The sequence below is a fragment of the Catharus ustulatus genome, chromosome 4 (assembly GCF_009819885.2).
Source record: "Catharus ustulatus isolate bCatUst1 chromosome 4, bCatUst1.pri.v2, whole genome shotgun sequence".
Taxonomy (NCBI): Eukaryota; Metazoa; Chordata; class Aves; order Passeriformes; family Turdidae; genus Catharus; species Catharus ustulatus.
Genome location: NC_046224.1, coordinates 61,481,353 through 61,506,110, shown reverse-complemented (window position 1 = coordinate 61,506,110; position 24,758 = coordinate 61,481,353). Strand labels below are relative to the sequence as shown.

General features: G+C 41.5%; 1 protein-coding gene across 1 annotated transcript in view; it reads left to right on the top strand.

Moving 5' to 3' along the window:
* LOC116995365 (von Willebrand factor-like) overlaps positions 1 to 24,758 on the top strand; it is a 121,930-nt gene that overhangs the window by 54,335 nt on the left and 42,837 nt on the right. The window contains exons 21-31 of the mRNA XM_033058043.1: positions 303 to 437; positions 3,662 to 3,811; positions 4,423 to 4,563; positions 7,149 to 7,268; positions 8,308 to 8,464; positions 9,014 to 9,172; positions 10,089 to 10,224; positions 13,334 to 14,676; positions 15,435 to 15,554; positions 16,679 to 16,822; positions 23,846 to 23,989. Of these exons, the coding sequence (XP_032913934.1) occupies positions 303 to 437; positions 3,662 to 3,811; positions 4,423 to 4,563; positions 7,149 to 7,268; positions 8,308 to 8,464; positions 9,014 to 9,172; positions 10,089 to 10,224; positions 13,334 to 14,676; positions 15,435 to 15,554; positions 16,679 to 16,822; positions 23,846 to 23,989 (2,749 nt within the window). The remainder of the gene's footprint in view (positions 1 to 302; positions 438 to 3,661; positions 3,812 to 4,422; positions 4,564 to 7,148; positions 7,269 to 8,307; positions 8,465 to 9,013; positions 9,173 to 10,088; positions 10,225 to 13,333; positions 14,677 to 15,434; positions 15,555 to 16,678; positions 16,823 to 23,845; positions 23,990 to 24,758) is intronic.

The window sequence follows — 24,758 nt, the reverse complement described above, 5'->3', positions numbered from 1 at the left end:
CATCTTTAATATCACACATACTGGAACATTGTGGGTTCTCCCTGCCAAAAAATACTCTCCAAATTATGCATGTGTGTGTCACTGGCAGAGTGTGCCTCACTCTTTAAGGGATGGAACACACGAATATCAGTGCTAAGCATAAACTAAATGAGCATGGGAACAGTTGGCATACCAATTTATAGCCTATTGACCACAGATTACTCACTGTTGTTTAAGGCTTCTGTTTTTTCCCGTAGGTGGTTTTTCAAATATTCTGCATTACTGACTCTTTTTTTTTTTTTTTTTTTTTTTAAATCTGATAGGATTTCTGCAAGGGTGACTCTGGAACATTCCAGATCCTCGTTTCAAATGAAGGTTGTGGCTTCACAGGACGGAAGTGCGCCAAAAGGGTTATCATTATGTATGCAGGAGGGGAAATAGAGCTGTTTAATGGAAACGTATGTACTCTTTCTCTTTCCTTCCTATTTTTTTAGGAAAAGAATTTCAGGTTGCTCAATAAGCTGAGGCATGAATGACATCACACTTAGGAGTTCTTGATCATAAATGAACAAATTAGCAGGATTATATCTATCCATTTTGCTTCCAGAGGTATAATGCTATTTTGTTATTTCTGCTTGATGTCAATCAGTTTCTCTCAGATAGTCATAGAATGGTTGGGTTGGAAGGGACCTGAAAGATTACCCAGTTCTGCACTTCCAAGGATGGGGCAGCACAGTCTCTCTGGGCAACCTGTGCCAGGCCCTCACCAGCCTCACAGGGAACAATTCCTTCCCAATATCCAATCTAACCCTGCCCTCTGTCAGTGTGAAGCCATTGCCCCTTGTCCTGTCACTCCAGGCCCTTGTCAAGAGTCTCTCTCCAGCTCTTGTGTGCCCCTTTAGCTACTGCAAGGCCACAATAAGATCTCCCTGGAGCCTTCTACTCTTTTTTTTCCAGGCTGAACAATTCCCACTTTTTCAGTCTATTTTCACAACAGAGGTGCTCCAGCCCTCTGATCACCTTGGTAGTCTCCTCTGGACTCATTCCAACAGCTCCATATCCTTCTATTGAGCATCCCAAACTCTTTCTAAACATGGTTTGTCAAAGCCTGTTTCCAGCAATTTGACTTCAAGGAAGGGCTAAGAAATGACTGACCTGTGACTAGTAAAACATCAGAGCTAATTGAGCAATCTGCAGGACTGAGCCCACATGCACAAAAAAGAAAAGAATCACTGCTCAAACAAGTTGATACTGAAATGCCAGCTGTCCTTTGCCCTGTTAAATTGCTGGATGGATCATCCACCTGGCTCTATTCTTCTTTTTCTTCCCTTCTGCTACTAACAAAAATGTAAGAATTGACCAAGAATCACTTCTACCCTCCATGTCCCTTCCCAGCAGGAAATGAGCTTTCCAGAGAGCAGAGTTCAGCCCTTTGCCTTGAGCCCTGTAACAATTCACACTGCCTGTGAGCTCAACCATTGCAGGGCTGCAGTGGATTATTGCTTCACTTGCTGCCTTTTCACAAGCCCTGTGCTCTGAGCGGGCATCTGGACCAGAGATTTGCAAGAATGTTCCCAGTGAAACGTGAAACCGCTCTACATTTTGTTTTGGGTTAACAGACAAAGCTGTGCCAGGTTTGCAATTGCCTGCAAATTGCCACTGAACCTTGGCAGGAACATAAAAACATTTATTAAAGGTGTCTGTGTAGTGCACCTTGACAGCACAGGATCCATGCAGGCTTTTGGCTGCTGCAGGAATGAACACAAGACCTATTGGTTGTTCAGTTCTTTACTTCTACTGCTAGAGAGTCCCTTGATTGGGTGAGGGTGAAGAGCAGTGCAGGGATCATTTCATCCCTGCTGGGCTTTGTCTGGAAGCTTCTTTAGGTGACAGATTTTCAGAAAAGCTGTGGTTCCATTTGGATACATAAGAAAGGACCAGAAGAAAACAGCAGGTGATTTAGGAATCCAGCAGCACCAGCATCAGAGAGTGTTTGGTTCCTGAGAGAGTCTGTCATTGTAAGACTTATCTCTGTATTACAGCACTGTCCACATGATTCTGAGTGAATTTTTAGTTGTCTTTCCAGAGAGTTTTTCTAGTATCTAGAACAGGTTTGCTTAGAAATAACACCAACCAAAAGAGGCACTAAGGAAAACCAACTGATATGGAGACTCTTAGGCAAATTCTTATTCAGTTATGACTTTCTGCACTCTTTTTCCCCAAGAATCCTTAGAAGCAAACAGAAGAATCAGGTATTTTTTTGGCCATTAAAATGTTTCAAATTTAAATTGTTTTAAGATGGTATGTTTTGAGAGCAGCTTCTACTGCTGCTGGTAAATGGGGGTTTAATTGACATGTTACAGTTCTGGCTGACATTTTTAAAAAATGGAATAATTTTTGCTTTTCTGAAACAAATCTGCAAGTTTGCAAGGTCAAAAGTTTATGGCTTCATGGTTGGGCAAAAAGCCTCCATAAACATAAAAATTCTGTAATTTAGGTCAACCTCCCAGCTCAACTTTGTCCTCTTCTGTTTTTTGGAACCTTCTGAATTTGGAAAGACAAAGACTGTTCTAGAATTTTAAGTGGTCGAGTGACTGTATTGTGTAGAAATATGTTGGGCATAGGAAAAAGTTAAAAAGCTTTCAGTACCTAAAATATCTCATATATTCCCTAAAGTCATTGAAGATCTTCTTTAGGAAATCCATGAAAGATTTAAACTATATTCTCTGGAATAAATGTTTCTGACAATAACTCGGAGATGAAAAGAATTGAATTTCTGGGCTTTTATTGAATTAATCAAGAAAGAATAGTGGGTTAAGGAAATATTTGGCCCTCAAAGTAGGGGAATGGGTAACTGCTTTCTGGGCTCTTCTTTCTCCCTTACATTAATTGCTATTTGTTACTGCTCGAAAATTTTCATCTGCTTCTTCCAGAACTAAGCAGTTAATGCATTAATGGTGCCTAAAGTATGAACCATGCCACAATTTTCCTTCCAAATGTGGTTAATATTCCTATTAGAGTTCCCATTGAAAGGGGATTGTGGTGTGAAAGAGAGCATTTTAAATTAATCTCTTAAATTCTTGGTAGCTGGAGGCAGTGAATTTGTAGCCAGATGGAAAAAGAAAGAGGCACACAGGAGAAGGGAAGGTGATGGAAGAAATTATAGACACTGAAAGGAGTCTCTGTGGATTTTTCCTGTTGGGGTAGTTGGTAGGGAAGAAAGTCTTTCCTGATTCCAGAATAAGACTGGTCTATCGGAGGCCACTGATATGTGTGATCCTCCCAGTTCTCATTACACTGGAACCAGAAGGACAGAATTGTTAAGTTTCATGAAAAGCTGAAATAAAAAAAGCCCAAACCAACATGTAATTATTCAGTGAGCCGGTGACCAACTGGTAATTCGTTGAGTATACCCTCTCTTTATCAGCCCTGCTTCATATGTTGACATCTGTGTGTTATACCCTGGGACCACATTGAAAGACACTGGAAATGGGATGAGGTTGAAATACTGTACTTGTATCCCCAATTTCTGGTTTTCTCTGGAGCTTGGGATGGTGTATGGAAACTCTCTGGGGAACAGCATGATTGGAAGCACCAGTTAGCCTGTCCCACTGGGAAAATCACCTATCTTAAATAATAATAAGAGACACTGCTGATAGCACCATGTGTTTTACTCATTCAGGTGAACATCAGGGTACCTCCTAAGGGTGAAAATGATAATTTAGATGTCATCAAGTCTGGCCGTTATTACATCATTTTACTGGGCAAAGGCATCACTGTGACCTGGGACCTGGCCATGGGAGTCTCCATTATCTTAAAAGGCAATTTCAAAGTAAGTGGTTTTTGCCTCACTTCTTATTCTCACTAAGGAATGCACTTAACCTGTCCCTGGGGAGTAGCTTTTTATATACATATTTTTTAAATGCAGATTTTCACTGAGTATTAGGCACTTGTTCAAAAATTGAGGGGTTGTTGTTTGGCTGTTGTTTGGACCAAATCCTGGGTCATTGGAGATGAGTTAGGTCAGAAAGGATGGGTGCTGTGGGGTCTCAGAATAACCATGCCTTGCGTGATTTCCACTGCATTCAAGAAGAGCAGCATAAGGATCCAAATTTACTGGTGATGGTGATAGGGCAGTGATCTCCAAAAATAAAATGGGATTGTAAGGACACATTCCAAACACTGATTGCTGATTAGAGCAGTCCTGCTTTCTGAAGTCCTTGGGGGAGAGCAGGGTCCTGCTTTCAGCAAAGTAGGGTGGGAATGGGAGGTGCACATTCTCTGGGAGAGACTGTGTCTGTTTTAGTGGCCTTGGCAAGGCCACAGGTAATTCAGTTTTTAAACCTCATGGCATTAAAGCACCAGGGTAAAGACTTCTTAACAAAACCCTAAACTCGTCTACAGATGTAAGAGTAATGCTTTCTGTGTTTCTTTCCCTGCAAGGATCAAGTGTGTGGTCTGTGTGGAAATTTTGATGGAATCCAAAACAATGATTTGATCAGCAGCAATGAGCATCTTGAAATAGATCCAGTTGACTTTGGGAATTCTTGGAAAGTTAATCCCCAGTGTGCTGATGTTGAAAAGGTGATTGTCAATGAACTGTGAAAATTAATTAGTGTGGATTACAGTATCACTGAAGAGTGGACAAAGAGCTTTGAAAGGATTAAAATTAAGTAGAAATTAACTCCTTCCCCCATGTTTTTGCCAAATAATATTATTTCTTTAAATCTGGTAAAAGGTCAATTAGCTTATGTAAAGCTTCTGGGCTGCCTGGCTTCAGAGGAAGGTTAAAATAGCCAATTTGTATGGTAGACACTGTTCCTACAGTTATCCAGCCCAGATGCTTGAAATCCAGCTATCACTGGAAATCTCATTTTAGAGTTTAATCTTAAAAAAATAGCTGTAATTTTCAGTCAGAGGGAGTTTAGATAAAAATTGCATTTTTCCCTATTCGAATTTCTGTATCCCAAATCTTTGTCCATGGAATGCACAGGTTACAGTAATTTCACGAATACAAGCCGCACCAATTTGACCAAAATTTTGGTGGAAACCCGGAAGTGCGGCCAATATTCCGGGGCGGCTAATACATTAACAAAATTCTAAAAGCTGCCAACACGGAAGTGAGAGCCCGCGGCAGCCCCAAGCCAAGCTGGAGCCCGGCCGGCCCCGGCAGAGGTGGGAAAGCCTGGCAGAGGCGGGGCCAGCAGTGCGGGGGGCGGGCGGCAGAGCCTGAGACAGCAGGGCGGGGCAGGGGGGGCGGCAGAGCCCGGGCCAGCAGGGCGGGGGAGCCCGGGAGAACTGGGGCTAGCAGTGCAGGGGAGCATGGCAGAAGCAGGAAGGCTGGCGGGTGGGGCTGCCTGGCAGCGGGGGAAGCCCAGCAGAATCGGGGCCAGCAGCGTGGGGGAGCCCGGCGGTGCGGGGGCCTGCAGTGCCGGCCAGGGCGAGGAAACGCGGCGGCGGTGCAGACGGGAGGGGGCGGCCGGCGAGCCTGGCGGCGGCAGCCCGCCGGCTGGGCGAGCGAACGCGGCGCGGGGTGACCGGCGAGCCTGGTGGCGGCGGCGGCCCGCCGACCGGGCGAGCGAACGTGGCACGGGGTGGCTGGCGAGCCCGGCGGCGGCAGCCCTGCCAGCCGGGCGAGCGAACGCGGCAGCGGGGTGGTGCTGACGGGAGAGGGGGGCCAGCGAGCCCGGCGGCGGCGGCAGCACCACCCGGCCTGCCCCGCCGAGCCGTGGCGCTGAGCTGGGCCACCCGACCCCGTCGGCAACCATGAGCGGGCCGAGCCTGCCTGGCCCCGCCCCGAGCCAGTAAAGCCCGCTATGCCGCGATCCTGTTACTAATTGGCCAATTTGTGAAAGCTGCGCACGGATTCTCGCGACGAACGAAAGTGCGGCTAACATTCGGGGTGCGGCTTATCTATTGACAAAGCAGCAACATTGTCGAGGCACCGGAAGTGCAGCTTATAATCCGTGCGGCTTGTATTCGTGAAACTACTGTAATTTATTTCTGTATTATTCTCTTGTTTTTTTTAACAAAGAGCATTCAGTTTTTATTTTCGGGTTGGAAAGACTTGAACAGAAAAAGCAGGATTCAGGAGGGGATGGGAGTTATTGCCTATTGCCTTATTGCCATCTACCATTGCATGTGAATTTTGGGGAGGGTAGCTGCTTTCTGAAAGTATTATCTATGTCCCAGTGCTGGAAATCTCTTGAGGTACTAATTATATTACACATAAGAGTCTACTTCCTATTTCCCAAACACAGAGTTTTGAAAGAATAAAATTGAATAATAAATTTGTATGTAGCTGACAAATAAAGCCCAAAGTATTTCCAAATGAAATGTGCAAGGAAACACCTTGAAAACAACTTTTGACATTTGTAAAACAAAGCATTTCATCCAGGTGATGCCTTTTTTTCCCTTGAAAATTTGTCCAAGTAATCATGGGCAGGTGGGTGGAAAAAGCTTTTTTTAAATCTTCTCTTACAAGATTTAAATTAACAGAAAAATACACTGAAGCCTTTACTCTTGATCATAGGAAGTCTTCTGGGTTAGTTGCTAGTTATGTGCAAGTGTGACATAGCCACAATATTACCTTGCTGAATGTCACTTTTTGTTCATTTGACTTGGTTGAAGTGCAGCGAAAATTTGCAGTACTGAGGAGTGAAGCCACAGGGTTAGGCTGAGAAGGAGCAGCCTCTCATTTCAGTGTGATGGGCACAGGACAGGACCTGCAGGGTGTTGCTGTGTTAAATTCTGTATCAATACTGGTGCTCCTTGTTCTTAGATAAATTAGATGGGAGGAGGGAAAATTACTGAGCTATTTCTATTCAGCAGCAGCCTCGGGTATTGTTTGCTGAAATCTGGTAATATTTTTAGTCTCATGGACCTTCTGAGGAATTATGGATGATCATTTGTCAGGATTGGTGTTTGGTACAGTGGGTCTTCCTGTCATCTAAATGCCCGAGTTAAAACTTCAGGGTACAAGTAAGAGCTGGAGAAAATCGAGGAGGTGATCTGCTCTGCTGCAACAGGATCTGTGTGTGTTGTACAACAGGTTGAAACTTTACTCAAACAATTTCCTTTGCTAGTGAGTCTCTTACTTCAATTTGAAAAGTCCCAAGGTCCTAAAGACAAGACTAATATAACCTCTCCTTGTCTCTCACAATATTAAGCCCAACCTGGAACAGACTTTGATGACTCCACTGTGTAATGGAAACGTAGCGAAGCAGGTGATGGTAGAAACATCCTGCAGCATTTTGTATGGAAGTATCTTTGAAGAATGCACAAAATTGGTAAGTATTGGGTCACGTGTGTCGCATTCTTCAATGCTGCATGGTCTGTGCTGGCAATGATTACAACTGAGGGAAAAGGTGTGCTTGTGCTGACAGCACATAGCATTTGGTGGAGGCTGGCTGGTCTCATCTCTCACCTTGTCCTGTAGCTGATGTTTTATGGGAAAATGCACCTCTTAAGCTGTGAAGTAACTTTTTCCCAAGGGAAATTTTACTGTATAGTCCAGAGACTGCACATGAAGTGTGTTGTGGAGTATTTGTAATTTTTTTCTTGTATGTACATATATATACACAAACAACAGGATGGGACTACTGGAGCGGCTGTCTTAAAGCTTTCATTCCATCATAATCATCAATCTTATTTTACACAGCCAAGCATGGGAGATGGAAACAGCTTCAACTGCTTACAACAGCAAAGTTCTCTTAGTAATGTGGTTTTTTAAAAGCTTTTTAGCCAATAGCATAATGTGAAAAGCTGACAAGTGTTTGCTTAAGCCAATTAATAAAGCTGCATGTACATCTTGCTTTGAACAATGTTTGCTTATAATAGCTTAAAACCAATGGATAAAGGTTTATTATTAAGCTTACATATTTCTACTATCTTGCTTAACATATTTTCCTGAGGTCGGTCTCTACACAGCTCATGGTTTTATTGTTTCTTGACCTTGTATCTTTAACTTTCTTGCATTTCTCCATCCTGAGATTTGCTTTCACACAGTTTTCTGAGAGTTTTATACCTTTCCTATTTCCCACAAAGTGGAACCTAAGAGCTGAGATTTGAGGGAAGGGGGAGCTGAGCCAATGCAATGCCATTCAGGCTGTGTTATACCCAAGCTGCTGCACGAGAGGGATGAGGACAAGACTTAAAAATATTAAGTGATCTCAAACTTCAGTTTTGCTGACATAATTTGCGCTGATTTATGTGGCACCTTGACCCTTGACAAGTGGAGCAGCCAAACCATCTGGAGACTAACGGTGTGTACAGGAAGGAGATGAAGGGACTCCAAGTCCTGTGCCCTGTGTTTCTTCTCTCCTGTAGGTGAATCCAGATCCCTACATTGACATTTGCCTGTATGACACTTGTGCCTGCGAGTCTGTCGGGGACTGTGCGTGTTTCTGCGACACCATCGCTGCCTACGCACACGCCTGCGCGCAGAAAGGGGTGACTGTTCACTGGAGGTCGCCCACTCTGTGCCGTAAGTACACAAAACCTCAGGCAGGGCTGGCTGAAAACCTGCCAGGTTTTGGCCCAGGCTGATCAGATTTAACTCTGCTGCCGCTGACACCCAGAGAATTTCATGTTAATGGAACTGGGCTAGCAGCTCTCTCTGACACTCCCACACCCTGTTCTATTTCTGGCATTCCGTCAATTAGGGGATGTAAGAGCCTGTGGTACAAATCTAGAGGAAGAAATAGTTTCAGTAATATGTATGTACATGTGCGTTAATTAAAGTTTACAGTTTGGGGTTGTGTTGCTCTTGCTGTTATCAAACCGAAGAATTTCTGGTCTAGAGCAAGTATTTAGTTGTGTGAAAAAAGATGTAAGTGTGAAGAGGTGACCTGCCCTGATTGCAGTCAAACAATAATGCAGTAAAAAAAAAAATCTTTATTTAAAAGTGGAAATCTTTCTAGATGTATGTGGTTCACTTTGTATAATGTTTGGTGCCATAATTCTGAGAGGTATGGTGGATATACACTCTGGTTTGAATTTTTTCTTTTTTTGCCTTTCATTCTGTCCTGCATAGCACAAAGCTGTGAGGACCTGAATAAAAAGGAATTAGATTATCAGTGTGAATGGAGATATAACAGCTGTGGACCTGCTTGTCCTATCACATGCCAACACTCCCAGGCTTTGGAGTGTCCTCTGCAGTGTGTGGAAGGGTGCCACGTACACTGCCCTGCAGGTAAGTCCATATTTTGATTTATTTAATCAACCTTTTTTCTTCTTAACAGGTTCACTGATGTGTTTTCACCATAATTCCTTACTGCCTGGGGAGGGAGGTGGTTGGGCAACTCAGTTTGGGTTTGTGAAATGGGCACAGTGTGTGGAGGGCATGAAGTGGTGCCAGAAGAGCAGGATGACCCACTGCCAGCAAGGATGAGAGAGGATGGGAGCAGCTTGATGAGACTGGAGGATTAGGGGCTGTGTGGGAACAGAGATTGTTGACTCTGTGGTTAAAGTAGAGTATGAATTTGCGCTGGAAATTGATAAAATGCTCTGCTTCAGAGCAGCTACAGCAGTGAAACCCATTGCCTTCGCCTGCTTATTGCCTCCAAGATGCTCCTAAGAGTGCCCAGCTGGCATCTTCCCATGAGCTTCTAGCTAAACTATTCCAACAACCTTGTAGAAAAGGGAAAGGAAAAAAATACAGGAAATATGGGACAGAGAGAAAAAAGAGAAGAAGGGAAGCAGAAGGCATTTAAAGACCCCAAGTAACTATTTTGGGCCCCAGTATTTCTGATCAGAACAAGGTAGAGGTTAGGGGGAGAAATAAATATTATACACGTGAAATGGAAAATGCCATTTTCCTGTGATGTTACCAATACGCTGACATCTTCCATGCTTTGTTCTAAAGATACATTTACCTTCTGGCTTTTGAAGGCTATACACTGGGTTTGGTGCTTTCAATATCTAAATAAAAGCCATTATGAGGGAAAAAGATACTTCTGTCTGTCAAGTTGGCAGTGGCTGCAGCACCAAGCAGATTACTCAGGAGGTTTGAGCCTACCTCAGAAGCACTGTTTTATTTTTAACCCCATGATTAGTTTTACAGTTCATGATAACTGGCATCTTTACACTGCTCTGCTGTTTTGAAACAGGGAAAATACTTGATGAGCTGTCCCTGGATTGTGTTGCTCTAGAAGACTGTCCTGTGTGTACAGTTGGAGGTGACAGGATCCCGCATGGAAGGAGAGTAATTTTGAACAGAGATGATCCACAGCACTGCCAATCTTGGTATGATGGGGTTGTGCAGGGAATCATCATCCCTCTTGTGTAGGATGAATGGTCAGGGATGAAGTACATCCTCATGAATGAGTTTATAGATGTAACTTTGAATATACCACTCAAAAAGAAGCTTGGAAACCATCTTTTATGTCAATATCCCTTCACAGAGAACCCAGAGCTGAAGTTTTTCAGTGACAGTAATAGGGATTATAAGATGTCAATTGAATTGCAAGTGAAATCCATAAATTCCTTTCAAAAAAAGGCCTTTTCCCATGTGTAGGTGGCCCTAATGGCTTCAGATGTTCCACTTCTTTTTGTGCAATGTGTGATTCAACATCAGTAAAGCTGTCAGACTCCTTCCTTCTGCCAGCAGTTAAAAATTCCTGTCTGTAGTGCAAGGTCTGAATGTGCACTCAGTCTAGAACTTACTGAGATTATTAGCAGTTGGAATAGTGTCCCATTACTGGAAAACCAATTTCCATGAGATATTGAGGTGATACCCATGGTCTGATCCTGCATACAGGAGTTTCCAAATAGGAATTAAATGAATGGCAGGGATTGTGATGCTGTGCACCAGGCAGGATGAGGGCCTTCAACTGCAATGCAGCAGACACTGTTTGCATTTTGTTTAATGCCCCATGGCATGTTATGAAAATTTGTCATTCTCTGGATGTCTGGACCATGGATATTTTCAATAGTGACTTATAATGCCATGAATTATGAAAATTTGTCATTCTCTGGATAGCTGGACCTTGGATGGCTATTTTCACTAATGACTTATAATGCTGTGAATAAAAGAGCATTTTCCAACTTGTAAATTGATCAGATTTAATGGAAACTGAGTTGTAAAACTGCAGCAGCTATTAGCTCAGACTAACACCTTAGCTCCAAGTGCTCTGAACCTCACAGAAGCTCAGAATGGGTACAAACTTAAAATTCCTGATCTCTAGCCAGGACTAAGTGTGCAACTGAGCTATAAACTCAGGGCATGAGACTGTTAGGCTGAACAATTAAATACACAGTTTTTAACAATATACGTGAAGAACCCTGAATTCCACCAAAAGGTCAGAAAAGAGTCTTCTTAAATGAGTCTCTGTTCTCTAATTTTTGTAATTCTTAATAATAATTTATCTTAAATGTTGATACACTGGCTGCTGCTCACAAAAGATTTCAGAACATTAGGAAAACTTACCTCACTAGGGAAACATCCTTTTGCATAGCTGTCACCTAATTTAGATGCCTACACCATCTGTACAAACAATAGAAAATATTGGACAAAAATGAATTTCATAGCAAACATCCAAAGGAAATTGGAAACTGGAAGAGTCTCGTTCATATTAGGATTAGAATAATAAATCTTTTGTTGCTGTATGTTAATGCCAAAAGTATCTGTGCATTCTGCAATTAGGAAGATGTTAAAATGAACTTGAAAAGAATGTAAAACTTAAATTAAGGGAACTTTAAACTAAGGTGCCACTCATAAAGTGAAGTTATTTTCCTAGAAAATGGCACCTTCTTCCAGTATTGACTCATGTAGTTTGTACATCCTGGGTTTTCTCTGGCAGTGAAATCAAGCATTTTTTCATGGTTGCTCTTTTGTGACCTTTTCCTACTCTGTTCCTTGGACTGTCCACCAAGACAAGGAGAAGAATATATGGACTGGTTCTGTTCCACCCTGTGCCTGAGAGCAGTCACGTTCTTTTCTCTGAGAAGTGAAGCTGGTCAGAGGGCTGGAACACCTCTCCTGTGAGGAAAGACAGAGAGAGATGGGATTGTTCAGGATGGAGAAGGCTCTGGGGAGATCTTATTGTGACCTTTCAGTGCTTCAGCCTGTGAGGAAGATGGGTACTAAGTTTTTAGTAGGAGCAGTTGGGGCAGAACAAGGGATGATGTTCTTAAGCTGAAAAATGTTCAATTTATATGAGCTATGAGAGAGATGTTTTTTACAAAGGGGTTGGTAAAACACTGGCACAGGTGGCCCAGAGAGGTGGTGGATGTCCCATCCCTGGAAATATTTAAGATCAGGCTGGACATGGCTCTGAGCAACATGACCTAGTTGAAGATGTCCCTCCTCATTGCAGGAGAGTTGGACTACATACACTTCCAGCCCAAATCCCTCTGTGATTCTAGGAAGTAAAGGGAAACATGCAACCAGGCTTTAGAGAGGCAGAAGTGTTAAAGCCTTGCTAAAGATGGATGAATTATAAATTACTTCATAAAAGGTAGAGGGTGACAGAGGTGAAAAAGCTCGTGGTGGTGCAGAAGGATGAATAGTGGAGAAGGCAGATAGGGGAGGGAAAGAAAATTGGGAGCTGAGATGGAAAGGGAAAAATGCACTAATGGGATGAGTGGAAATGGTGAGGGAAGACATAGGACTAAAAAGAGATTACATCTATGGTTGAAATAAAGCATTTAATATGAGAAACTGGATTGAAAAAGAAATTATGGTAAATAATAGGAAGGTAAAAGAGACATAAGAAACAGTGGAGGATGAACATGAGTCAAAGCTGTATCCAAACCAAAATGAAACCAGGAAAAAAAATACCACCAGGAATGTAGAGCACTTTAGAGGTAGAAAAAAGATTGTTAATTTCAGTAAGGCCCTGCACATAGCTTGCTGAGTCATATCAGATGTAAAACATCTCTCCTACTCTAGGATTTTACTTGGTGTTAGCTGCCTGCAGTTTGCCTCATGTTTTGGTTCCTTGTGAAGCAAACCAGATCAACCAGTTCAGTCCACCAGTGGCCTGTAGGTTGATGTACTGCTGAACATCAGTGGTTCCCAAAGAGTTTCCAGACACAGATTTATCCCTTCTGTCAAAGACTATCCCAAGGAGTTTCCTCTGACAAACACACCGTAGCTGGTCATGTTTCCTGGATCTGAACAAACATCCATTAACATAGGGGATTTAGGTGTTCACTGCCATGTGGGAAGTTGTGGGGAATTGGGGTGAGGGGGGAAAAGAAATTATTCACATCGTGTTTTGGTTTCATTGTGGTTTTGAGATGTTTGATTTTGTATTGGCATTCTTTGTATTATAAAGTGTGGATGACTTGTTACAAGCATTGCCTTTTACACTTAAATTTGATGTTTTTCTGATTTGATGATTTTTTGTAGTCTTTGTGAAGGGAAGAACTTAACTTGTGTGGCCTGTGAGCCCATGGAGACCCTAACTCTGACAACACCTATTCCAGAGGAGGACATTGAGCTACCACCCAGTGCATACTCATGTAGCAAGATGATGGACTTGGCCTTCCTGATCGATGGCTCCAATAAACTCTCAGAGGAGGACTTTGAACAGCTGAAGACTTTCATAATTGGCGTGATGAAAAAACTCCACATCTCCCAGAAAAAGATCCGAGTGTCAGTTCTGGTGTATAGGAAGGGTCCCACTGTCTATCTTCACCTTAAGGATGTCAAAACAAAATCCCAGATGAGAAGAATTGTCCAGAACATAATATACACAGGTGATGAAGAAGCATCTGTCTTTGAAGTCTTTAAATTTACTGCAATGCATGTGTTTGGAAAAACAGAAAGGACCAACGCTGCCAAAATTGCAGTGTTATTTTTAGCAAGCAGGCCTACCAAAAAAATCCGTGACTCGTTTGTGTTTTTGAAGAATAGAGATATCACAGTAGTACCCGTGGGGATTAAGCCACATGTCGATGTGGGCCAAGTCAACTTCATAGCAAAGGCGTTTCCAGGTAGCAGAGCCCTCATAGTGAGCAATGTATTGGAGCTCATGGATAATAAAGATTTCCTCATTGATCATCTGTGTGATCTTGGACCTGAAGAAAGTCTTCTGTTGCCTGCTACATCTGCTCCAACCATATCCAGTGTCTTATTTCCCCCTTCGGTACTCACAGCCCCACCATCTCTTTCAGAAAAGTCCCGTCCCAACAGGCTGGATATTGCTTTTATTGTGGAAGGCTCCAACAAAGTTGGGGAGGAAAACTTCAATAAAGTCAAGAGGTTCATTGAGAAGGTGGTTACAGGAATGAACGTGGGACAGGAAAATATTCACATTACAGTCATGCAGTATTCAGAGACTGTCAGTCTGGAGTATTCCTTTAGGGAAACACAGTCAAAGGAACAAATTATTGAGAAAGTGAGGAGTATACCCTACCAGGGAGGAAGGGCTACCAACACTGGCAATGCCCTCGATTATATTTCCAAACACACATTTGCATCAGTGAATGGGGGCAGGCAAGATGTTCCTCACTTGGTATATATGGTGTCATCCAGTCCTTCCACTGATGTTATCACACGACCTCCCAGGAGCATAAATGTTATTCCCATAGGAATAACCCCCAGTGCCAACATCCAAGAGCTCAGAAAGATCAGTCATCCTAATGACCCAATTATCTTGAATAGTTACAACAGACTTATTGAAGAGGCACCTGAATTAGTGCTGCAGACATGCTGTTCTCATAGGACGAGATTTTGGACCGAAATCACAGGTAAGATTGGGTGAATTTTCTGTGTGATTTCATCTTTTGTCTGTCAGGTCTCCTCCATTTATCCTGTGTATCACTGGAATTTGGAGGGTTCCCTTATCTGGTTTAGTGTTGTGCTGCTGTAAGCCAAGCAAGGACTGTTTATCTTCCCTGAGGGCTGAGGATGCTGCCCCAGTCCAGCAGAACTGACCCCAGCCCTTGCAGTCTGTTTTCTGTAGGCTCAAAATCCTTGTGTCCTTTTGTCAGCAAAGTACAGCAGCTTTCATCCAGGTTGGATAGTACCAGAAGAAAAATATTCTCCTATCTTTATAGTTTTTCTTCTCTGCTTAGAATAATGTAAAATTAGATTTCCTCTTTTGTGAAGAGATATTATTGGGTTTTTCACATACTTTTTTTTCCTTTTGTTTGCTTCGGGGTGAGGAGGGTATTCTGTGGTTTTTTTGTTCATTTTTGTTTTGTTGGTTTGGATTGGTTTTTTTTTTTTCTTGTTGTCATCTGCTGTTGGTTTTTGTTTTAGTCCCCTGAGAGTAAAACAGATTCAGTAGAAAAGTAGGAATTGAAATATCCATGTACTCCACTGGATATGAATCTCAAGGCTTTCATTAAAGGGGCATCACTTATTGTTTCAACTGGTCATTATTCTGCTTTGTTTTCCCAAAATGCAACTGATTCTACCCTTTCTTCTCCTACCACATTAGCAGATGTTATTTTTGGTTATTATATATAAAATAACTTTTTTCCCCTCCCACTCTCACCCTCAGAGTTGTGCAACAAACCCATGGACATCATGTTTCTTCTGGATGGAAGCTCCAATGTTGGAGCATCAGAGTTTGAGGAAATGAAAAACTTTGTCCAGGCATTTATTGGAAGTGTTGTGGTTGGTATGTATCTGCCTTTCAGCTCAGACACAGAAAGATGTTTTGGATTCTTTTACTTGTAGAGGACAAACCAGCTTCTCAGTGGAGGTTTTCCAATTCTTAATTTTACTCATTCCAATCCCTCTAAACACTGACTGCTCAATGTTTATTTACTGACGCATGTGGGATGGCTGACACTGTATATCCTGCACGTATGTGAAGGGATCATGGGGCACAGGGAGCAGTTCAAGACATTGTGTGGGTTGTACCAAGTCCATCTGCATGCCAGGGGCTACACAGGATCCTGTGTTTTCCCAACAGTATTTAACAAACACAGATTTTTTTTAAAAATCAGAATTATGTTCTTTTGATCCAGCATTAAACCATTTGTATGGAGCAACTGCTGTTATTGGTACTGTTCATACATATTTTACAAAACATTGATAAAGAATCATTGTGCTCTATTCATAAATATCTTCAGTAGGAGGTCATGAAGAGAAGTACAACCAATCTCTATAAGCAACGTATTGCCCGGTTCAATTTTGGAAATCTGGTATTTTTTAACTATCTATATAAATGCTCTGTTAGCAGTTTTATTTGTACTTCTTACATAATGTATAATCAGTGTGTCAGAGAGCAGCATAATTTGGAATTTCACTTTATTCCCCTTTACAGGTCAAGCTCCCTGGATTCACTTTGTTCCATGCACATCACTTCAGTGCTGTGGGAGAGAGGGAATTGGGAATGAAATGATCCAGGGGGCTTGGCCCATCTGACAGATGAGGTCTCAGTCTACTGCTTGTGCAAAACAGGGTGCATGCTAAAAAAGAGGGAGATGTTTAGACAATTTTAAAATGGAAAAGGAATAATACTGAATGGAGATCAATAAAATGAAATTCTCCAGTTACTGTCATATTGATTTGGGCTAAAATACTGCATACTGACTCCTGATAGAAAAACAACTGTTTCCAGCAGTATACTTGCATTTTTTTTTTCACCAGGGAATAGTTCAGTTTTGATCTTTTCACACTCTGATGGAAAACCACTTTCTAGTTGTGCCTAATGTAAATCACAATGTCAATGTCTTCTTTAGATTTTTTTTTAAGACATTCACATGCACTGCCTAAAGTGTTTATTTTCTGCTTCAGGCAATTCTTCAATTCATGTGTCGGTTCTCCAGTATGCCAGGGAAAATAATATAGAAATTTCATGGAACATGCCTCAGGAGACTGATAGGCTTGTAGAGATGGTGCAATCCATTCAACAAAGGGAGCAAGGTCCTACCAGACTGGGTGAGTAATTTTGTGAATATTGGTGTTTAAAAAAGCGGGGAACAAACCCCCAAGGAATGCTAAATACAGGCTGGCTACAAGCACCAATTTATGCCATTGTGGTGGCACTTCTTGTTAAGGTTCAACCTCTTGTTATGGTTCAATTTTCTCTATTAAAATGTACTTATAGGTAACACATTTTATGGTTTGTCTTTAATGTATTTTGGAAAGAAGCCTTGAAGTGATGCTCAGGATTATCTTTCAAGCAAGCAAAGTATAATTAAGATGTAAGGACTTTGATCATTGACCTTTCAGTGCTGGTTAGTTGATTAGACATTTAGGAGCAGAGCTGCTCATGCTAAATTCAGGAACTGTCCTTGCCAGATGTTTGTGCTGAGCCAGTGTAACCCATCTGGTTGAAAAATAGCAAAAGAAGTTACATTCTGTGTTCATCCAAGTTGTCATGCTGGTTCCACAGGGACTTGGGCTGGCACAAGACTGGGGATGGTGCCAGGGAACCAGGAACAAGGATTGCATAAGGCAACACCTCAGCTGAAGAGTTACTTGTGAAATGCCATCTTCTCTTACAGGCAGACAGGTCCACTTCAGTTTTCATGTGCTAGAACATCAGGGATTTTCCACTGGGTCTGTGGAAGCTTGGTGCACACACAAATATCAATTGCAGGGTTTGGCAAAAAAATGATTCTCCTCCAGCATCTTTCACCAGATACCCTGCAAATTTTGTTTTTTTGGATTGGGACCACATTTACTCTGGCAGCCACCTAGCATCAGGATCCTATAAGAATTGAGGAATACACAGATTTTTGGTGTCTTTGGACTATAAAGAGTTATTTGTACAGAAAAGTGCGAAGTAAAACCTGACTTCCATAGTTCGCAGGAGGATTAGCTCTGATTGCTTTCTCAGCCTGGAGAAATAAAAATACCAGATGGCTGATGAGACTTCTATAGGCTCGTTGTGGGATGAATTGTTGCATACAAATAGATAAGTTTTGTGAAGCCTTCCATGTAATGTGTAGAGAAAGCCACACGGAACTGCAGGATAAACAGAGCAAACACGGCCTTTGGGAGATGAAATGGGAGAGGCAGCCACATGACATCCTCGTTAGTGATTTGTTTATGTCTCCTCGGAAAAGGCTCAGAGGCTGTGATCAGGGATGTGGTATAATGAACCAAAGTGGAATAGAGTAGAAGTAGTTCCTCCCAAATGAAGTAATGAAAATAAGTCACTGCGGTGCTGTCCTGCTCCTTGTGATGTGTGTGAATGGCTGGCTGTGTAGGAGACAGCATTCCTGGGAAGTGCATGGTCACTCAGGCCCTTCTGTCTGTGCTTGGGCCTCTGGAAATGCACTGGGAGCTTGACAAGTGTAGATGGCCCAGTCTGGATGCTGCATTTCCTTAGGAAATCTTTTCTACCCTTTGCTTGATCTGAATTTACCAATTAAAAAATATCACTGCTATCAGAGCAGAGCTGTTTATTTTATTTGCACTGGCTGTCCTGTGGTAGAACAATTCAGTGATATCTTTATTCCATCTTGATCCAAATTGTGCTATTTTAGTCCACAAAGCTCTATGTGCAGAGGGCAATTGTTGCTGCCACTGCAAAAGTCACTGTAGAAAGCATTCCCTTTCCTGCATCATTTTGCCATAATTTTATCATAATGAAACTCCAAGAGAGAGAGATTTTAGTTGTAAGAAATAATGAAAAACTACCGAGTATGTGAGGGCATAGAAAGAGCAACCTATACCACAAATCTTTCCCATGCTTGTGCAGCGGGGCCATTCAATAACATCAGGCGAATTTTGGCTCAAGTAACCTATCAGGAAGCAACTCTGGGGCTATTCAGACATCATGAAATCATGTACAACTTCACATAAGAAACAACTGGAAAAAAAAGAAAAAAAGAAGGAAACTAGCTAAACACTAAAGTGATGTGTGCAAGAGAACTGAGGATCACGTAAATGTGTCTCTGTTCAGCATTTGTGGGTGTTTAGGAGAGTCACAGGGAGCAGATTGAGCAATCCCTACAGTAAATACTGCTTAACACTTTATAAAAACATTATTTTGCTTCCTTATAGCCCTAGTAAAAGTTGTTCATTTAGGCTGACATTTTCCTGCCTCAGCCTCAAAATTTAGAGGAAGTATGTTCTATGTGGCTCAGCTGTATAAAAGCATTTTTAGGGAAAGAAATATTTCCCCTCACCCCCCCACCTCACCCAGAAAAAAAAAAATAAATCTTAAATTTGTATTTTTCCTCCAACTTTCCATCACTATTAACATGTTTGATTAGCAGCATTCAGCTTTGCTGTCAGGATTAAGAAAGTATGTCTGTCTTCTAAACCTCACCTGTGGTTTTGGAAGCAAAGGCCCCCCATAGCACTTTTCATATCTCTCCCCAAATGATGCACTCTATACTGACTTTCCAAAATCTTGCCCCACATCACCCAAGGCCAGCACCTGTCCTAATTGGAGGGCTCCCACCCACTGACAGAGACTTTCAACTGAATGTTTGTGGGTTAAATGAGCTCCTGGTGGGAAGTCTGGGTTCATTGCAAACCTAAGAGTAAGAGAAATGCAGAGGAGAGTTTTTTAGGGACTGTTCCATTCAGTGGTGTTGGACTGACAGGTTTGGGCTGCTCATGAAAAGTTCAGCACAGGTCAATCAACGTGTCTTAATGCCAAAATATCAATATTCATGTACAAAGAACTGACCACTTAAAGCACTGTGGGATCAACTTTCAATAGCTGATTTGTTTCAGGATTAAAATAATCTTCTATTTTCGGTGAAAAATCCCAATTCAGTGCCAAGTGAAGATCCTGATACAAAGATACAATTTCAGGATTTTGAACCTGGTCTAGTGGAAGGTGTCCCTGCCCATGGCAGGGGGGTTGGAGTGAGATGATCTTTAAGGTCCCTTCCAACCCAAACCGTTCTGCGATCTTATGATTCTAGGATTATCATGGTGGGAGTTGTTCCTGGTCAGACAGGTCCTTGATTAAATAGTTGGAGTCTGGAATACCCATCATCAGACAGTGTTGGCTGCTTCTGTATCACTTCAGGTTCTGAGGAACCATTCCTTTTTTGTTTCTTTCCCAGGCAGCTTTCAGGACTTGTGGCTGATTGAGATCTCTGCTTTTTTTTTTGTACTATTTTTGGTCAAAACGTTGCAGAAATGTTAGAGAAACCACTGAGACCACTTAAGGCGCAGATTCACAAGTTCCCAGCAGGAACCTCCATCTAATTGGATTCCCCCCACTGTCACAACTCCACAGACCCTCAAGGGGCTTTACATTTCCTTGTTTCAGACAAAATTAAAAAAATAATTGCAAAGGTTGCTCTTAGGAAGTTTTTGCTTTCCCTGAGGCATTCACCGAAGCATTCAATGTCTGTGTGTTCCACATTGGCTAATTCTGGGATGAATCTTCATTTTTATTTCTTGGATATATTTCAAATATTTCTTGGGCACCTTGTGCTCATTCAGTTAATTCCATGATGTCCATGATTGCTCCCAATTCAATATTTGTGATTCAGATTAACATGCCTTTTTGCACATTTTAACTCTTCCACCCAAATCATTAATGAAACTATTCAATAAGGCAGAATCCCTGTAGACTCCTAGTAAACACCTCCAACCCTATTCAACAGATTGTCTTTTGTCCTTAAAGCTTGTTTGTGTCCATTGAATCAACTTGCAGTCCTTGCAGGAACCTCTGTGTGAACCATTCTGAGTTGTTACTTCAGAATACAAGTCTAACTTTAAAATCCATCAGGTGTCAAATCAACCAGGAAAAGGTTCTTAAAAAACCAGTTCTGACTTTCAAAATTGTGACATCAAATGTTCATAGTCATTATTTAATGATTATTCCATTTACTGGAATAATTTAATAATAAATAATTTAATGATTATTCCATTATTCCATTTAATGATTATTCCATCCTGAAGGATGGGGAGAAGATGCGTTTCTGTGCTTGAAATGATTGGTCTGTCCTTTCCAAAGTATCTTCTATGGTTCAGTTGGGGTTTTGTTTTCTCTCTTCATTTATTTTCATTTTTTTCCCTGGGCATGCCCAATGAGTGGCAGTCATACCCTGCTGACTGAGCTGGAAGGGTGCTGGGGGCTCACCACCTTTGGAGGGCTGAGGAAAGGGCTAAAATGGCTGGAAATAACCTGGGCTAGAGGAATGTGTTCCTGCCCATGGCAGGGAAACTGGAACTGGATAATCTCTAAGGTCCCTTCCAACCCAAACCATTCTGGGATTGTCTTTATGTTTTCATGAACACTATTTCCAGTCTTAATTAAGCCTTGTGCACGGTGTTGTTTAATTCAGTGTAAATACTTATATTGCCTTTACTGGTAAGAAAATGTCAGGTTCCTGTTGTGTTGCAGTCTCACAGTATGAAAATGTTCAAGTTGGTTGCTTTTAACAGTGAATAGTTTTTATTGTGACCTCTGAGGGATTTGGTATTTTCGTCCGTGGTGAGATGGAGAGACAAAGAGCTGAGAAGTGACAGTTTCCAGCTTGGGATGGGGACTTTGTGAATCCCTCTAGCAGGACAAAAGTGTTCATTTGATCATGTCTTCAGACACCTGGCTCTTTTCTCTAGAGCTGGCTTCAAAATAAAGGGACAAATCCAAAGAGTTTTTACTATGCTAAATCCAATTTTCCGTGCATTAAATTGAGTAACTGCTTTTGGGGCCTTTGAAATAGTCATTGGTTCTATTACAACAATACTTGATTTCTTTATGACAAATTATAAAAAGAATGGATTTTTTTTTCCAGTTTGCAAATACATATGGAGATTCTGAACATTTTTTAAATTAATGTGAGAACGAGAAAAATGGATCTGGAATGGCTGCTGACCACACCAACCACACAAAAGTCAAAGGGTCATTAAAGAAAACAAATACAGAAATTTCAAGTACTTTTCACAAATGAATGAAAAATCTCTTGTGATTCTTACTGTGCAAAAGTTTAACCTAAATATCTATTTGAAAGTTAAAAACTGAAATAATGTTTTGGTAATTATTTACAGGACTAAAGGGAAATGAGTCAATCTTCTGGCACAGTGACCATCCTAGAGCAATCTCAGGGACTTTGAATACAGTCGCATTTATTTGCTGTGTTTTGTTTTATCCTTCGTTATTTCTTGCTAATGGGCCATTCTCTATCTAATATTTACCTTGGCAGACACAAAACCATTTGTAGAAAGGATTGTGGGACAGCTGTTAATTGTGGGATTGTGGGATTGATTGTGGGACCTGAGTTAATACCTGAGGTTAGTTATTTTTTGTGGTCAGGAACAGTGTTTTGTGAGATGGAATCACCATCATCCAGCTAATAATGGTGTTTTAAAATGTATTTTGTTGCAAGTAGAAAAACATTCAAAATTTTGAGGTTTTCACTGAATACCCAGCTGCTGTTGCTATGTTATTGAGTCACTGAATGGTTTGGTTTGAAACAGACCTTCAAGATCATCTCATTCCAACCCCTTCCGTGGGCAGGGACCCTTTCCACTATCCCAGGTTGCTCAGAGCCCCATCCAACCTGGCCTGGAACACTGCCAGGGATGGGGCAACCACAGCTTCCAGGGGAGCCTGTTCCACTGGTGCCTCAGAACCTTGAGTAAAAAATTTCTTCATCACATCAAATCTAAATCTCTCTTCCTTTAGTTTAAAACTCTTCCCCTTGTCCTATCCCTGCCTGCCACTATAATAAGTTGCACTCATTCTTTTTTATATGCTCCCTTTAAATACTGCAGGGCTACAGTGAACTCTCCCTGTAGCCTTCTCCAGGCTGAACAATCCCACCTCTCCAAGCCTAATCAATAATCAGTGTGCTGAGTGGGATTTCTAAAGTTTGTCCATACTTGCAGCAGCTTGGGAAAAGAGTTCTTTTGCTTCTATCACTGAAAAGGTGTGGGTGACATGGTGCAAGAAGACAGGAAGTGTACAAAGTGCTGAGGTGTGCTAAGGTGTACTGTGCTGGTGAATTATCTACAGGTTCACTTCCAGTGTTTTACAAATGCATTTGTTATTATAAATTGTACAATGAATTCCTCAGGCAAACCTATTTTTGCTCTACAGTTACTGCAGATTACTCAGAGGAAATACTCTTTCAAGTGTTTATTATTCACCGGTCACTGTTTGCCCCAAATGTCACATCAGTCACCTGGTTTCATTTCTGCTTCCTGACCTGATAACTTCCAAGCCCAAAGGAGCTTTTAAGAAAGCTGCATATCATGATTCCCAGTGTAAATATTTGTGCAAATACATGTCTAAATGCAAGTACTAACAAAGTGCTCTCTTGCTGAGGTCATAATTATCAACAAAAATTTGCCGGAGTGTTCACAGATGTTAAATGAAGGGGCAGCAGTTCCTCTTCTAAGCCAGTTTGCGATTTGGTAGCTAAGGTAGAATTTATTTCTAAGTTTTGTGGGGTTTGGTGTGGGTTTTTTTTTGTTTTATTTTAATATGGATCACCCACTTGTGTTATGGATTACACAGAGTTTAAGAGAGGTTGCTGGTAGTGTGGAGGCAAGATAGGGAAAGGTGATGAAATTAGAGAAACACTAGATCTTTTATAGGAGTGAGAACAACTTGTGTGAACAGCTCAGGGTGATGCCAAGCTGTGGAGCAGCTCGCCACTGGATGTCAGTGTTGCTCGGCAGTTCGAAGCAGGAATCTAATCTCCTCAATGTCTTCTATCCTTTAGGGATGGCAATACTTCTAGGAAAGTGAGGAGTGCTTTGTTATCGTGGCTAAGGAAAGGGAAAAGAATTCCCATCACTGCAGAGACTGGGATAGTCTAGGGATGGAATTAAGGATGTTTGAATGTCTTAATAAATGCTGGAAGGTTTTTAATAGCTGACATCTTTCATGTAGGTGGAATAAATCAGACATTAAGGATAAATATTTTTCACTACCTACTAGTGTAAAACACTACAACAATATAAGATTTAGTTTTTATACCCTCCTGTGACTTTTCTATTACATCTCTCATTTCTCTCTTCTTTTCTTGCTAGGAAATGCCATTGATTTTGTGGTCCAGAATGCGATGTCAGAATCTCATGGGGGCAGACCCAGCGCATCAAAGGTTGCGATCGTCATCGTGTCGGGGGCCTCACAAGATGCTGTGGAGGCTGCTGCCCTTTCTGCAAGAGTGAACAGTAAACCTAATTTCACTGCCACTGTTTATAAGTAGAGTTGTTACTTTTTAAGTAATGATCTAGAACAAAAGATGGAAAATTAAGAACTGGTGTGTTCATGTGAGTTCTGGAGTTACTCTGTGTAGTGTTGTGGTAAGGAACAGACCCAAATAAAACATGCCCTGTGAAGATGCCTTTGAGGTACTGGGAAATTCAGGACCAATCTGCAATTAAAGCTGACAGCTTCCCCAGGACTCACAAATTAGTAGCATTTCATTTTCTAAGATCCTATGGGCAGACATGTGGTCTAATATAATAAATTCAATACCATTGTAGTACAGTGAAACCTGAAAGGTTCACTCTAATAATAATAATGATAAATAAAAAAAAAATCATTAAGTTAATAATGATAATAATAATTAGTGGTTTTGATCAGGTTCTGCACTGATTCTATAGGAATATATTCTTGCTATCAGTGTGCTGCCTGAAGACTTTTCAAGTTTTTCTGGCTGTTGTTTCTGTACCTCAGCTTCTTCAGGTGTTCAGTTGAGGAGCTTTGACTTCACTTGAGGGTTGCTCTGGGAGTTATTGAATAAGGCATGGACTGCATAACAACTATCAACCACTATTTTTAATTAAATGTTTTGAAAATAATCCAATTGCCATGTAACTGAAGAAAGAAAACAGCATATTGAGATTCCTTTTTTTTTTTTTTTTCTTTTAAAAAGAGTGAAGATGTTGTCATTAAGTCTGCAGCTGTGTTTTGTTGCCCATGAATGATCTTATTATG